At 39.6% G+C, this 16,132-nt stretch overlaps 1 protein-coding gene across 1 annotated transcript in view; it reads right to left on the reverse strand.

The window, feature by feature from the left end:
* LOC131978157 (BMP/retinoic acid-inducible neural-specific protein 3-like) overlaps positions 1–16,132 on the reverse strand; it is a 60,283-nt gene that overhangs the window by 11,108 nt on the left and 33,043 nt on the right. Inside the window, exons 5-6 of the mRNA XM_059341685.1 lie at positions 1,388–1,493; positions 712–948 (exon numbers count right to left, since the gene is read on the reverse strand). Of these exons, the coding sequence (XP_059197668.1) occupies positions 712–948; positions 1,388–1,493 (343 nt within the window). The remainder of the gene's footprint in view (positions 1–711; positions 949–1,387; positions 1,494–16,132) is intronic.

A 16,132-nucleotide genomic window follows, 5' to 3' on the forward strand; every position in this document is an offset into this window, starting at 1 on the left:
GTTTGTGTTCTTGGTGGAAGGTATGGGCAGAAAATGTGTTTTTTAAGCCTAACCTTAACCAAGTGTTTTTGTACCGAACCTTAAATACGTGTTTAAAACCGCAATCATCACATTTTAAAACATGTTTTGGTCGTCATGTGTTCGGATGGATTCTACTTGGGAGGCTGTCGTATGGAACGAAATGTGCTGCACAAGTTTAACAATAAGTTTAGGTTTAAGATTAATAGCTCGTTGTAATTTAATTATGTAAAACTTTATAGGCAGGGCGTCTAGTGAGTCATTGGTACCATTAAGTCCTTGCAGTGCAGCGGGTTCGAATCTGACTCAGAACCCTTTCATGCATGTCTTAATTTTTCACGCTGTATCTCTATCACTATCAAATAAAGCCAAAAAAAGGCCAAAAAACATTTATGTGCTCACCTGACAGTGGTACTTTGGGAAAATCCATCATATCTGTATCATTTCAGTTAATAGGCCTGAGATGCTCTTCTCTGTTGTTTTCGTATAATTTTGCAAGATGCTGCTATAAAAATTGCTCCTCTGTGTACTGTTGAAAACCCATCACATGGATGGGATGTAATTGCCCCTTGTTTTCATGGCCTTTCGGTTTTTGTTTTCTTTACCCATCGGCTTCTCTAACAATAAGGTCTAATTTGCTGTCAGTAGGAGGGTCACAGTCATTGAATGAGTGCATAAAAAAAAAACACTGACCTGACTCCTCAAAGTCTTGGTTGGCCATGTTCCAGGAATCCCGGATTTTCAGCAGACTTGCTTCCATAGCCCTCAGATCCACCTCCGGGCAATTACACTGTGGGTAGTCCACAGCGCAGTGGCACCAGCAGTCATTGTCTCGGCACACAAACTGGCCCTCCTCATTACAACCGATGTAGCTGAGAGCTGCCTGCACGAACCTGGCCCTTAGGTACTCTGGCAGTATGGCCTGAAGGCCTTAGACAGGGAGAAAAAATAGGACAAAAAAACATGGAAATGTCACACGGATGAATGAAGGGCGTGCTGTAAGCACTTTATGTATTGCAGGAAATGTGTTTGTATGGTTGTTGTAAGCTCGATCTGTAAATCACTTAGGGCCCGCATTCATTTTCTCTGTTGTTTTGCCATGCTTGACATATGCTTGGCGTCACATGCAATGTGCTGAGATTCACTTAAAGTTTTATTTTTACTGCACAGTTCGGCTACTTTTGTTCTGAATCATTATTGTCCGGGATTCACTTTAGAACTCTGCAAGCATGCATGGCAAAAACAGCAAAAGAGTGATTGAAGCTAAATTCGTTCTGACACTCTCATGCTGCAGTTATAAGCTTGCCAGCGAACAGACACTGTGACAATTCCATCAGAAATTGGGGGAGTTCAATTATGGATGGCCAACCTTGCAAATGAATCTTGTTTTCAGGGCTCTGAACCAAAACGGAGCTGACAGAGTCGAGGTTGTCATAGTTACTGCATCCGAGTGGGCCTGTCCTTGTTTCGGTCACCTAAAGAGAGGAAAGCAGAGGCACATAACAATAATCCATACTGAGAAAGAATAACCCTCTGATGGAATTAAATATACAGAGAAAGTGTGAGAAAGGGAGAATAAAAGAAAAGGAAATGAGTGTGCACACGACTGTCTTGCAGAAAAAGATTAACAACAACCTTTCCTTTCATCATCTCCTCCTTCAAAAAAACATATGACGCATTATTTAGACCACCATTGTGCAAATCATTACCAGGAGAACGACTCTGTGAGCTAGTGGGCTGGAAATTGAGTCGTGATAAGGATCCCTGGAGTGATGCATAATGAGTAAGTTGTGGTGTCATCCGTCAAATTCATCTCTGCATTGTGTTTCTCATTACAGTGCCCCCTGACACCCATAACATGCTAAAATCTATTGTGATGCTAGTGTAAGCATGTCCTATTCAATTATATATGCACCTGAGGATTCATGTAATAGCTCGGCGCAAACTTTAGCATGAGGTATGCATTATTGTTACAGGACTACGCCGGTTGAAATACGATCAGAGGATTGGCAGCAAAATCATCAGTCAATTATGGACCAGTTTTTAAATGTGGTTTAAAAGATCATTCCTATAATTAAGCATCACTCATGTCACATTGTCTAACTCCCAATGGACACAAAGTATCACAATCGATGAAGCTGAACCTGGCACCTACATCACCCACATTGCAAGTGACATTCCTTGAGGCAATTTAGCAGACTGTACACAGCTCCCTCTGGAGCAAAAACAGGCTTTACTTTTTATCCCCTTTTTTTAACTTACGTAGTAGTACTCTTCAAGAGCAAGAAAAATACTCTGATGTGTGAAATTGGCAAAGTTTCCATGTGACATGACGTTAGTCTGATATTTAATTATCATCGATAAGGCAGTTAGGTCCACTGAGGTAAATGTAATGTAAAGTTCTGCATGCTAACACACTCACAGTGACAATGCTAACATGTTGATGCTGTCAGGTCTTAGTTTGGCCGTGTTTGTAAACTTATATTTTCTATTAGAGCTAAAGTTAATGGGAATATAAGTTTCTTATGCAACTTTCTAAAAAAAAAATCAAATTTTTTGGTGCAATAGTTTGAGAAATTTCTGTCACGTCTGTACATTTCATCACAATCCATCCAGTAGTTCTTAAGATATTTATGTGTGGATCAAAGTAGTAAGCCACAGAGCCATGGTAAAAATTGTATTTACAAATCTATCTATACAACCAAGAAGCGTCTGTGTATGTGGCTTGTGCATGGCACAAAGGTGTGCATCCTCGATTTTGAAGATTTTTGAATTCATTTTCCAAAATTACATTATTTACGTAGGACGTGTTGCGGCATTGCACTGTTTCCGATCAGACGCCTTTTAGGGGAGCTCCGCCCCATTGTGTGATAGGCCTACACCTGGTCAGTAACACAATTCACTCTGGATTTCCACCCTGACTCATCTCATCTGTAAGTCTATTTAGCCGACCTATCTTTCAGAGTTTTAAAGTGCGCTACAAGGTTTGATTTTCCAATAATGTTTGAAGCGAATATCAATGTTCAATGTGTATGTGCTGGATGGTGTGCGTGTGAAAAGTAAGTGTTTTATGGAGTTGCAGACGTTGTAGTGTGGCATATAATGTACGAATACATACTTCCTATGGGCACTGCACTAGTATAAAATAAATGCAGAAATGTTGATGGTCAATGCCAGAAGCTCATTTCGACAAATTAAGATATTCCCGGAGGGGGGTGGGGTATGGGAAACAGTTACAGACTTCAGGGTATCTTTAAATTATCCCAGAGGGATAACCACAATTGCAATTGATTGGATGGATGGAGGAGGGGGAAATGTCCGAATAAGGCAACGAGGAAAGAAATAACAAGCTCTTTTAAATAAAAGACTTGGATAAGGAGGAAGGTGAAACTAAACCACCGCTGCCGAGCAGCTGACTTAAAAAACTAAATCAGGGAGCAGAAGATAGCCTTAATAAACAAAAACAAAACGGCTGTCAAGGAAGCCTTTAAATAACTCACGGAGCTTAATAATGACCCCGGGCAAGGAACCAGCACGCTAGAAATCACTAGGAATAACACTAAGCTCAGGAAATGGGAGAGGAGATGTTCTCACTGCCTCTGAAGGTGAGACAATGAGTCAGCACAGAGCTCTGGAACCAGCTACATACATAACCTCACACACCAAGGACCTCATGTATCAATGCTGCGTACGCACAAAAACATTGCGTGCGCTGCTTTTCCCGCACACACCACATGTATGAAAAGTGAACTTGTGAGAATGTGCGGACCGCTCCACAACCTTCCGAGGTGCCGTAAGAATGTGCGGTGGCACCACAAACTTTTGTTTGGCGGAAACTACTGTCTTTTATGCTCTATTTATTTCTATTTCTATGCTCAGACTTAACACAACTGACATTGGATTTACAGTTTATAGCTCTCGGAGAATGGGGGAAAATGCAGTTTTCAATAACCCGTTCTAAATATGAGGGGATAGATGATTTTTTTTCATCTATTATCATTTTTAGATTTCACATGCATACTGCTGCTTACTTGTGCAATGATATTATGTTGCAGTCTATATGTTTTGATGTTAAGATTGTATATTTTCTGAAGTCTATATATTCTGCTATTTCCACTATTTTTATGAATACCAAATTTCCCCCCGAGGATCAATAAAGGTCTTGTGATTCTGATTATGGGGCGCATACATTTTTCACAGTTAACCTGCCTTAATTACTGTGTCAAAGTGCCGATCACCGACTGTTTCAGCTCTGAATAAGATTAACAACGGTGGAGTTTAGAAGGAGTGTGTGTTCACTGTAAAAAAGCCAACTTGTATTTTTTGGCCTAAAACTGTGATTTAAGTTGGTAAAACTTGGAAATATAAATTACTGACATTTAGGGCAATAATATAAGTTAGCAAAACGAAGCAAGCCAGTTGTATGCTCAAAAACAAGTTGGTGAGTTGTTGTTACTTATATCTTTAAGTTGGGGTTCACAACAAGGGACAATAGTTCTGCTAACTCTTATTTCTTTGTTATGAAATGCGGGAAAGCGGTGAAATTACGTCAGTAGCGAAAGCTAACGGCTAACTGATGCTAGAGCCTAACTGATGCTAGCGGCTAACTGATGCTAGCGGCGCTGCTTGTTACAGCTACAAGAGTAGCCATTAGCGTATCAATGCTAACTCAAAATTGTGGTCGCAACATTAGCTGACATTTCATAGCAGCGTTACAATCGTGCCAAGTCAGCACATTGCAGAAGTTAGCAGAGGTAAGGATTAAAAGTTATTAGTACAATGTAAAATTATAAGTTAGTACAGTTGAGTTGACAAAAATCTGAATTCAGAGTTGAGCAGACTCAAAAACAAAACTTAAAATATTTAGTTTAATTGTCCAACTTAAAATTTTATCGAAGTTTGTTGCCTTGAAATTTTGAGTTCACCCAACTTTTCTTTTTTTTGCAGTGTTGAGGGACCCTTCTGCCATGGTGCAGGTCTCTGATCCGGCTGCGTTAACAGCCGCAGTGACACCTTGTTGCTGATCCCAGAGCTAAGGCAACAAAAAGTTAATTTTCCCTGCCTCCGGCCCGGAGATCACCACGTCCACTTCGCGCGCAGTGGCAGCATGTGTATTTGCCATTGTTTTGTCGATAATCAGCGGGCATGCCGGCGATTTATAGTCATTTGCATGTCATCTGCATATTCATTTTCGGGAGGGGCTGGGGCGTGGTTGGTGGCTCGTGCATGGGAGCTCAGTTCCACGCTGGTTGGGATGTATCAAGGAAAGGTGCTCTGAACCTGGTGTAAGCACAGTTTGATACATGTGGAGGTGAATTTGGTACTTTGGTACTTTTGGTACTTTTCTAGTTTTGTAAGTAAGCCAGTATGAAAGCCATGCACTCTTTGATACATGAGGCCCCTGGTCCCTATCCTGACACTGCACTGAGCTGATGAGTGGCAGGTGTAAGCACTCCTCACAGAATGTCCTTCACATTAAACATCCCTTATCTTTAACCATCATTACTTTAGCTTCATTTTAGGTTTATTGTGGTTGTAACTTCCCCCACATAAATTTGAACTGAATGTTATCTGAAATTGGTTCAAGGGGGTTATTGATGACTGCAAGATTGTGAATATTGACCCTCCAAGATCATTCCTTACACTATTTTTCCCTTTCTTATGGCTTATTCTTTTCACAAAGCTCTGTCGAAGGTGTGTGATGGGAGCTCACATGGTGTAACAAGTGATTTTTTGGCAATTTCGGTGCACCTGCGGCGAAGCTGAAAACAGAGCTACAATAGGATTATTATTGTCAGTAGGTGTGATTACTTCAATCATGTCAAAGTCACCTTCAGTTTTTTTTTCATTCTCTTTACAAGAGAGCAGTTGGCACAATGGTACTCTGACAATGTGGTGAAGGAGAGAACAGCACAGAGCAGGTTTCACCACAAAAACGTCCCCCAGAGGAAAATGATGTGACTGTGTGGGAGGTGTAATGTCTCCATGTGAGAATAAATGACGCCCCGTGTAAGCTACTGAGGGTTGGAGGATATCAAATTACTACAGCTTGAGAGGAAAAACCTCATTTGGTTAGCATGAGTTTGTCTTGTCCCAGGAGAACTCTTGTAAAAATCCAGGAAACGGTTCAGTGACACGAAGTGAAGCTCCAAACAAGCTGGCAGAAGTTGTTCGCCGTCTTATTTATTCACACTTCATGCGTCATTATAGCATTTCAGTGTGTTTGTATAATGTGATATAAGTCCCTAAACCTGAAGGACAGATTGTCAGTCCACAAAAAGTACTGGAAAGAAGGACTGGTCATGAGCACTGTGTCATGAGTGGGAGTGTTGAAAGCACCAGCTGGAGGCAGAGATGCAACTTGGTTTTACACACCTATACAGAGTCAGGTTAATTGACTCAGAACAGGTTCAACCACGTAGGAGTGGGAGAAGAAGAAAAAAAGTCGATGCAAATGCGGACAAATACGTCCAGCCTTTTCCCGGCTCATATTTAGGAAGCGAGTGTTTATTTGAGGAAAGATGTGTATATACAGAGGCCTGTGGACAGCCGCAGTGAGTTGTGTGTGCAGGGATCGTCGGATTGTCAAAAAGCCGTTGTTTGTCTGAATAAACAGGCACAGTAAACATCACTGTGTCCTTGTGTCTGTGCTGGAGAGCTGTGTGAAATAACTTTTGCAATTTGCTCGGTAAATTCACAAAAACAACACCTGTGATTTTGTACTCTTAGCTTTTCCAGTGGCCTGTGACAGAAGCCCAAAGCACCACACCAGTGCAGAAAACAAATTAAAAGAGAAAAGTAAGTGCAAAGCTGAATTTATGCATTCAGTGTCAAATGCTAATGTAGCATTTTGTTAAAGGAGAACTAAATGGCAGCAGACCTAACAGAGTGCAGACGACCAGATAACGTTTCGTCTTGTAAAGCATCTGTTGCTTGCGTGTATTTACTTCTGAACTAACAGAACAGACCTCTCCTCTTCCTATTTTAATAAAAGTACCTCCTGCGTGCCAGGAGAAAATGATTCTCTTGGACAAATGAGGCTTTTGAAGCTGTTCAGGCAGATAACTGATCCATAGCTCCACTCGAGCTGAATGTGTTTATTTCTATTGCCAGTTGGATGATCTATTAGAGCTCACAGCGCAGTCTCTGTTGGCATAATTCCAAAACAAATTCTATATTTACATTTATTCTAAATTAAAATGTTGTGATTCAATATGTGGGCTGACTGAATACAGTAACGGAAAGGAACCGAGACAAAAAGCCAACTATTTTTGTGGAGACTGCTTCAATTTTCTACAGCCATTAGGCTACACTCGGCTGTCAGAATTAATCAGAGGCTGGTGCATTAAGATACATCGTAGACAAAAGGGGTTTTAAAGCACAGTTAGTGTACGCAGGCTTGTGTAGCAGACGGATTATACTGATGGTGTTCCTCTTAAATGTCAAAGTTGACCTTGTAGCCAGACACAGTCCATTGCCTTACATAACACATTCACTATTAGTTATTTTTGGTTTTTAAATTTTACTATGCTTCAGAAAAATGGTCTAAATGGTCTGTGCTTAAAAAAATAGTTTATGGGGTTCATGTTACGCTGTCACGCATTCAGAAAGGAGAAAAAACTTTTTTGAAGCAGCTGCTGGAGGTTTTTTTAATAAACCCAGGTAACCAAGTGAGCTTATTGTTCACAACTGACACATAAATTGATTTTGAAAAAAGGGCAAATAGCCATTATTCCAAGCCAATATTTCATTAATTCCATAATTGAAGGAGTAACATTGATAGCATAGGCCAACATGCACACAAGCAAGACCAGGATATCTGCAAAATCAGTGAGGTAAGGAGCCTAATAACTGTGTGGAAAGTCAGCCAAATTAAGCCAAAAATAGACTGTCTGATGATAAAGGTGAAAGAGACATGCTGCCAGAATGAATAGAATGAAAAGTAATTGGTAAAAACTTGGAAGCAAGAAACAAAAGTTAGCAAGAAACAAAAGTTAAGTCAAAACAGAATACCTTCAGAGACAGGCATAAAAAGATCTCACAACTTTTGCCGCAAGTCTTGAAAGATGCAAACACGTCCATGGCTCAAAGACGTTACACCAGATTTGTGCTGATAAAACACAGACACAGTGAAAAAAGCACTGTGGAATCTCTGCTCTCCTTTTGAGCTCATGGTTAGATTGTTCACAATCTCAGCTCAATCATCCTTGACAAAAGCCTGATATATCCAGGCTCCACGGGTAGCAAAGATAAACTGCCAACCTGAAGGGAAATCCATCTCCTTCGCTGTCACTTGCGAATTATTGCCAAACACCATGACGGTGTCTTCTTTTAATATTTTCCCAAAGGTCCAATAAAAGTAACAACATCTCCTTGCTAGATTAATGACAGCCACCATGCTATCCAGCCAGGAGGAAAAGGAAGACTTTTGCCGCTGTGGGCAGAAAAGTTGTCTTTCTTTTGACATCTACTTTTGACAAGTACAAGGTCAATGAGGAAACTAAATAGAGAGAGACCTGAGGATGAATAAAAGCCCTGAGCTCTGCATGTACTTATGACACTCTGTGTCTCTGTCAGTCTCCTGCTACACAATACTTAACAGGGCTACTGTTTTTACATTTACAATGAGATGAATATTGTCTTTTAAATACAAAGATATCATCATTTCAGGCAGCAGACAGAGCCGCATGGGAGAGAGAGAGAGAGTAATTCACTTCCATTCTTCTTTTTTATTATTGACGCATTAACACAATTAATTAAAACCCGAGCAGCCTCCGAAGGGATCCGCAGATTAATTTCTAACACAGACAGATGTCCAACTTAAAGGAGAAAATTGACCAAATGCAAATCTAAAGATGGCTTTTCTATGCATAGCAATGAGACCATCTGCAAAAAGAACCCAGTGGAGCAGAGCATGTGTGCACAGTCAGCCTTCTCTATTAGAAATCGACCCCAAAAAGAGAAATCCTCTTTGTAAATTTCACTGTTTTCAAGACCCCATGGGGCTTCTTTTTTTTTTTCTTTTGGGGGGGGGGGCATACAAGCGATTCCAAAATCTGATATGCAAATGACATGGATCAGTTGGTGGGGGAATTATTAATGTGCCATAATTGAGTACAAGATAATTGTGCTGACTGTGTTGGAATAACTAACAGCTGCATTTAATGGAACATTTAATTGCACTTAAAGGCTTTCCTAGAATAAGCAGTTTGTGATGCTCACACATGCTGCAGACGTGACTTGTTTATCTTATCACCATGAATTCGACTTCGCCCTCTAGCCTTGCCTTTTGATGTCTTCTCACTGTGTAAATGCTGCTTTAGAATTTATTCATCCTGAAAACAGACCTTGCGTAACCTCCTGAGTCCTACAGTCTTTTTTAAATGTCTTTAGCGAGGACTGTTATGGCTTAGAATGAATTTCACTATAGCAATAGCAGTGTGTTTCTTATCTTCTGACAAATCAAAGTCATGGGTGACCATATTGATGTTCAGGGCTGCAGCGACCCTCGCAGCGAAACACAATTTTGATCAATCTTCATGAATTCACAAAAGCTAATATCATTTCAGTTTTCCATTTAGCTTCAGTCATTTTGTGCTGCCTGTCTGTCTTCCACCAATCACCATTGTGCACAGAATCCTTGAACTCCAAGGTTTTAACCTGGCAAATGAAAAAGCAAAGTTATCATCAGATCTGTGCTAAGCTCCACAATCTGCACACAGGCCTATAAAATATTGCCCCACAAAAAAGAAAACTGGCAAGTCCACTTCAGATCTGAGACATGTCTGGAAAAAGGTATCTTTTTGTGTTTGATCACCCTGAGCAGCTGCAGTGCTGCTGTGTATAGATTATCTAAGTCTCTGCTATTCATTACTCTCAGAGAGCTCCATTCTTTTCTCCTTGTGCTGAGGGTTGTGGAGAGTGCAGTCTGACACATGCATCCAAATCGATGCTCAACTGAGCTGAGATCTTAATGTACGTTAATCAAACCATTCACTGAGCTCTTGTGCATCTGCATTTGTCACCAGTTTGTATATTCCAGCAGCAAGCAAACATTAAATCCCTACTTCAGGGCTCACTTGAGGCTATCTTGTTTATTTACAGATTATCCATTCGTGGTTACTCGAGATTGCCAGTCTGGCAGTCCAGCTAAATTTAACACATATGTGGACGGTTTTTGGCCGGCTCCTGCAATAAAGCGTTTCCACTATAATCAATGAAACTAACCGGCCTGTCATCTGGCCTCATACTTGACATGCTGTCTTGCTGTGGTAAGCTTTTGCCTGATTTCCGATTGTCGACGCCTCTGTGTTACTGTCTGATATCATTTCCCCACTGCTCTGATCCAACCCAGTTTATTTTGTCATATTCTTTATAAAAGTGTCTTTTTCCACTTTATATTTTAACCAACACAGTTCTCTTCAAGCACTCATAGCTCTCTCCTTTTAGCAGTTAACATGCTAATCTGTTCTCTTAGCTGCTTTAGCTTGGCACACCTGTTGGCGTGTCAGATGTTTAGCTACTTATTTGCCTGCTTTAGTCTTCATGATACATTTGATAGTCCATTGCCGTGTTGGAGGCAAGGCTGGAAGTGTTGTTCTGCACCATGCATGCTAGCTGCTGTAGTTAGCCTGTGCGGTGCAGGCCGACCTAATGTAACCCTCTTTTAGAGCTAGATTAGGGTACTTGAAGACATAAAACCAAAACTGAAATTTCAAGTTTTGATCTTGAATTTTGAAAAATATATCAACATATTCAAAATAAAAATGAGTGGACACATTTTTTTTTTCAGGTTGAATCCAATTATGATTGTTATTCTCTGGTAACTCTGGTAATTCTTTTGAATACATTTTTTATTTTTATTTTTCACTTTCATATGTTTCTTTCAGTTGCATTTTTTATCTTTTCAGATTCAGATCTTATTTTTTACAGTTTAAAAAAAACGGTTTCAGATCTGTCTTTTCAGGTTCAGACTTTTGACCCAAATATAGCATGGGGGCGTGGCAACAACTGATAGGGGCGTGGCATCATGACAGACAGCTCAACCAAAAGGCTAGAGACCTTCCCCAGTCATGTTGCATTCAGGGAATGTAAGATCTAAAACCATTCGGCTACACCACATGATTGGCAGTGAAAAAACAGCTGTCAGTGACTAACTTTCACTTGCACACCATGCACGGATATTTTGCATGACTACAACTGTTTTAATTTCCACTGTATGGCCAAGGCTGTTAATATGTCACGTTATTAAGTTTTAATATTCTTCAATACGTGGTTAGTTCATCCAAATATAGCCTTTTTGAATTTTGCTCTGACTTTTTCAGAGATGTAAGACGTGGAAGCTGTTTTAGACAGTACTGAGGACCAATTGCAGAACAGGAGTGATAAATTACACCAGATTGTGTACTTGGAGAGCCACACTGTAAGTACTGAAATTTCTGATTCCCACGTAGCACTGTGAATGATGTGCAGTGTCCGCTGGCAATGATGGCGTCCAGGAGCGGTGCTAAAAGACCCAGCAACAGGTGAATAAAGTTAAATAAGTTTAGGAAATTGTGATAAATGTGAAAATGTACAGAAGCGTATTGCATTCACTGGATAAAAAAAAAAAGACACCTTATCTCGTAATGACGATATCATGATCTTGTTATTGCGAGATCTTTTTTCTCATAATTATGAGGTCAGGATCTCCTAAATGTGAGAAAAGATCTGACAATAACAAGATCAGAATCTCGTAATTACGATATAAGATAAGGAAAAAGGAAATGTCTGTATATCCTCTCTCAGTGGCAATAGATAATCTGCTATTACTACCTTCTTGGTTTGAGACACTGGGAAATACTTATGTTTCATGAAAATGAGGATGTTATTAATTAGGGCTGTCAACAAATATTTGAAAATTAAAAAAATATGATCTGAAACTGAAAAGATAAAACATGCAACAGAAAGAAACATGAAAGTGAAAAATGAAAATAAAAAAATGTATTCAAAATAATTACCAGAGTTGATCATAATTGTATTCAACCTGAAAAATAAATATGTACACTTGTTTTTATTTGAATACATTGGTGTATTTTCCAAAATTCAAGATCAAAACTTGAAATTTCAGTTTCAAATGTACAAAGTACAAAACTTTTGACCCTAATCTAGCTCCATACAGGAAAAGAGACGGCCAACTACTTCTTCATTAAGGATTTAAAATGAACCCGTCACTTGTGCTGATTAACAGCACTCAGTGGGCGGATATGCCACTTCATCACAAACATCTTCAACTGCACAGCAGGGTGCAGTTTCAAGAGATAACATCTAAGTTCTGATAAGTCATTAAAATTGCCTTAATGTCGTAGCGTAGAACAAACCAGACATTGATCATCCCTTCAACTGTTGTTGATCAGCACAAGCTACCCTGAATGCATCTTTAGCTTCATTTTACACTCCATGTCAGTGGAAATGTAGCTGTACCTGCTGCCGGACAGGGGTTGCTCAGGGAAACAAGGCTGCTTGAAAAACTGCCTTGCAGCCCAGCACACAAGTGCAGTGACACTGGATATGTAATTTAAAGTGTTAGAGCAGGTGAGAGCCAGAGCAGGTATTTGCCATCACCACTGCTACTGAGTTTCTCCAACAGGGGGAGAGATATCATGTGGAAGCTGAATAGTTCAAATACCGTTTTATTGCAAGAGCAACTACAAATCATTGCAAATTAGGAAAGCAGGATAATGAAAAACAGGAACATGCATACAACAAAAGTGCATTAATGTGTAAAATGTGACATAAAATAATACAATTATATAATAATTTTTCATTTAAACTTGACCAGGCAAAAAAATTGATGACTAATGAAACGTTATTTTATTGAGAAGCCGGACCTGAATATTTATGGTAGATTAATTGAATAAAATGGACATGATAAAAGGAAATGATGCTACAAGTTGGTAATTAAAATACCTTTATTATCTAAATGAGATTATGCCTTGTGTGCACAGTATATAGATGGATGATAGCCTTTGTGTTCTTGGTGTGGGGCCTCAGCAGGGCACCGCAGCACTTAGCCTGTTAACATGGTCCACTGATACACATGGCTCTGAGGCACATCCATTATTTAAATATGCAAGGCTTTAATATTATTATAAGACCAGTTAGAAAGATGAAGATTCATCACTGCTTGCAAATCCCTCAAATAAATAATTCCACAAAAACACATAAAATGTCACTTAGTGAGCTTCTGTTGTCAGATTGAGCAACAATGGGCTTTAAATGGCTGCACTTTGTGCTCGCTGCGGAAAAAACGTACAAGATGGCATTAATGTTTCATGGAAATCATCGTTCATTTTAAAACCGCCTCATTCGCTGCACCTTCAAGAATTGTCATTGGCTTAATCACCACGGCACAGTCGATTTGCAAATCCACATTTGCATCTGAGATACGTTTCCGGCTGTTTATTCAGTCTTTGAGGATTCCAATGCATGTTTTAAGACCACTTTGTTGCACTGGCTTACACTCTAATGTCAACCAGCGAGGGATAAGCTTATAAACTATAAGCAAGAAAAGGGGGAGGAAAATAGCATCAGAATGAGATTACTGTGTGCATGTGAGGAAAAAAAAAATACAGCTTGAAGCCACGGGGGAGCAGAGGGGAACCTTTGGCAGTATAAAGTGATATTTAGTACTGTATGTGGTGTTATGTTCACTGAAACTCTCAAAGGGAAACTATAAGTTAAGCTATTTTACAGAGAGTATGAGTCACTTGAAAAGGGGCCAAGAGAGCAAATTCTGTGTATTTATTTAGTATACTCTTCAGGCTTATTTTTTTTCAACTAGCTGCAGATTAACGAGTTGTAAGAAATGAAATTCTTAAAAATGTTGACATTTGGAGTCAGATATGAGACTAAAGCCAGCATGCTATCATCCATCTCTTTATATCACAGCAGGCTTCTTCACATGTCAAGAGAGGAAACCTATAGAGCTGGTTTAAGGTCAAACAGATTGAAGACATAGTGGAAAGACAAAAAGGACATTTATGTTCCTTTCTGAATAATGAAAGTGCCAAAAAGAATCTGCCCGTAATGAATTATTCATCCAAGCTTGTGATAACAGCGTTTTTTTATTTGGTTTTGTTTTGTTTATCCTGCCATCAAAACTGCCCCAAACTCAGGGAGCCGTGTTCTGTGCGAGCGTTCCTCAGCAGCCATTATCTGATTTCTGGAGCTCAACTCTTACTTGTGTTCTCCTCCACGCCAAACAAATGAAGCGGAACGCCGCACGACTGACTGAACACTCAAGGCTCGAACAGCAAATTGGGTCAAACATTCCTTATCACTTCTCCTCCCCGTCAATGATATTCTCCTCCCAACTTTAGTTTAATGAACCTTCAATAGAGAGGAGCTTGGGCTGCAAATCAAAGGTAAGCTCGCTGATTGATGCAGCGTTTCCTGTGGAACCGCTGCACCTCGATCCAGTCTGAATAAGGCCTGTCTGTCCTCGCACACGACACCTTAACTCACACCACAAAATGTTTGACAAATGATGGAGGCTCTCGAAGGAAATTACTGAAAAGTAGGGGCTTATTCATCACACTATGTAACAGCACGGACATATTTTTCCGCACTCCTATCTTATTTTTCCCGTCTTTGATTATTTGCCAGTGCTGCTGCACTCAGGCCTTAAGGCCAGCCGTTTCTACCATTTAAAGTATGTTATCTCTTAAAACCAGGGGACCAGAGCTCTTCTTAGAGGCAGTTTTGTTCTGGCATCCATCTTCATTGGGACAAGGTAAAACCCATGTTTAGAATTAAAGGCTGCTGACGTCGTGAATATTTTACATCAGTCACCTGAAAATGCCTCACAAACAAATGCACCCCAGAGGGCTCTTTCTCTATTCATCTCAATCAGAGGGGTTTTTAGCAGCACTTTGGTTCAGTGGCTGCTGCCAAATCAACTCTGCCAATTCACTTTAGAGAATGTACAGTTTTATCTCTGATGGACTGTATAGCGGGGCATCACTAAGGACGAGTCAATGAAAAATGGGCTGCAGCTCAGAAAAAGGCAAGCAATTTAGTGTTTCAGCTGCAGTTACACAGCCAGCATGAGAGATATAGACCCAGAAGTCTCTGCTTTCCAATGGAGTTCTGTCTGAGAGCTTGATACTCACTGATCACTACATTTTAGGCATGCAAATTAATGCAAAAAAATGTAAGATTGCATCACAGATAATCACAGGATATTATACTAGGGATCGGGAGTATTTTCACATTGCATGTATGATATGAAATAAAAGCTAACCAGTTCAAAATGTAGTCAGTGCAACAGCACACATGAAATATTCACAAGTCTTGCACAGTATGAGGTTAGCAACATGCTGTAGGACCAACAACTTTGTCTCCTGACAAAAACACCCATCATAATGCTGGTACAAAATCAAGTCTATAAATTGATTCATTTCTGTTTAAATAAAGCTATAAATTATTTTGATAATAAATTAATTGTTTTAGTGATTAGTCACGATTGGCAAAAATAACAAACATGCTCATTGCAGCTTTCTAATTGTGAATGTGGATGTGCTGTCTTTTTCTGATTTAATGTCATTGTAATGTGGACTGGGAAATCATGGATTGTATTAGTTTCTCACATTTAGTGCAAAATAGTTTGTAGAAAAAAAACAGTTTCAAGCTTCGATGTGTTGAAAATAATCATTAACGATATTTCTAAATTTGGTCATTTTTGGGTTTAGTCATGAGCTGAAAAACATTCACATTTTAAAAAGCTTAATTAAGCTTTTGAAAACCACTGCTCATCTGACAATATAAAAGCTTTTCAGCCGGGCTGATGTTTTGGGAATACGGTTTTGACAGGAATGCAACAAATAATACTACCATAAATTAAAATTGATACCTTTGAGTTCCTACTAAGTCAGTATTTAGGGGCAAGTTTGGGAATTAATGCAACTGCAGGTCTGTATTTGGATTTCATTTACACTTGTTTTGAAGTTTAATTGGCATTAGTCATTTGTAATTGTGAAAAATGCACGGCTTTCATCAGTGGGCCACAGGCTCAATCATCATTGTGTTACCTTATTTAAAGATTGACAGGCGCCGAACATTGAACATTTAATTA

Source organism: Centropristis striata, chromosome 9 (genome assembly GCF_030273125.1).
Source record: "Centropristis striata isolate RG_2023a ecotype Rhode Island chromosome 9, C.striata_1.0, whole genome shotgun sequence".
NCBI lineage: Eukaryota > Metazoa > Chordata > Actinopteri > Perciformes > Serranidae > Centropristis > Centropristis striata.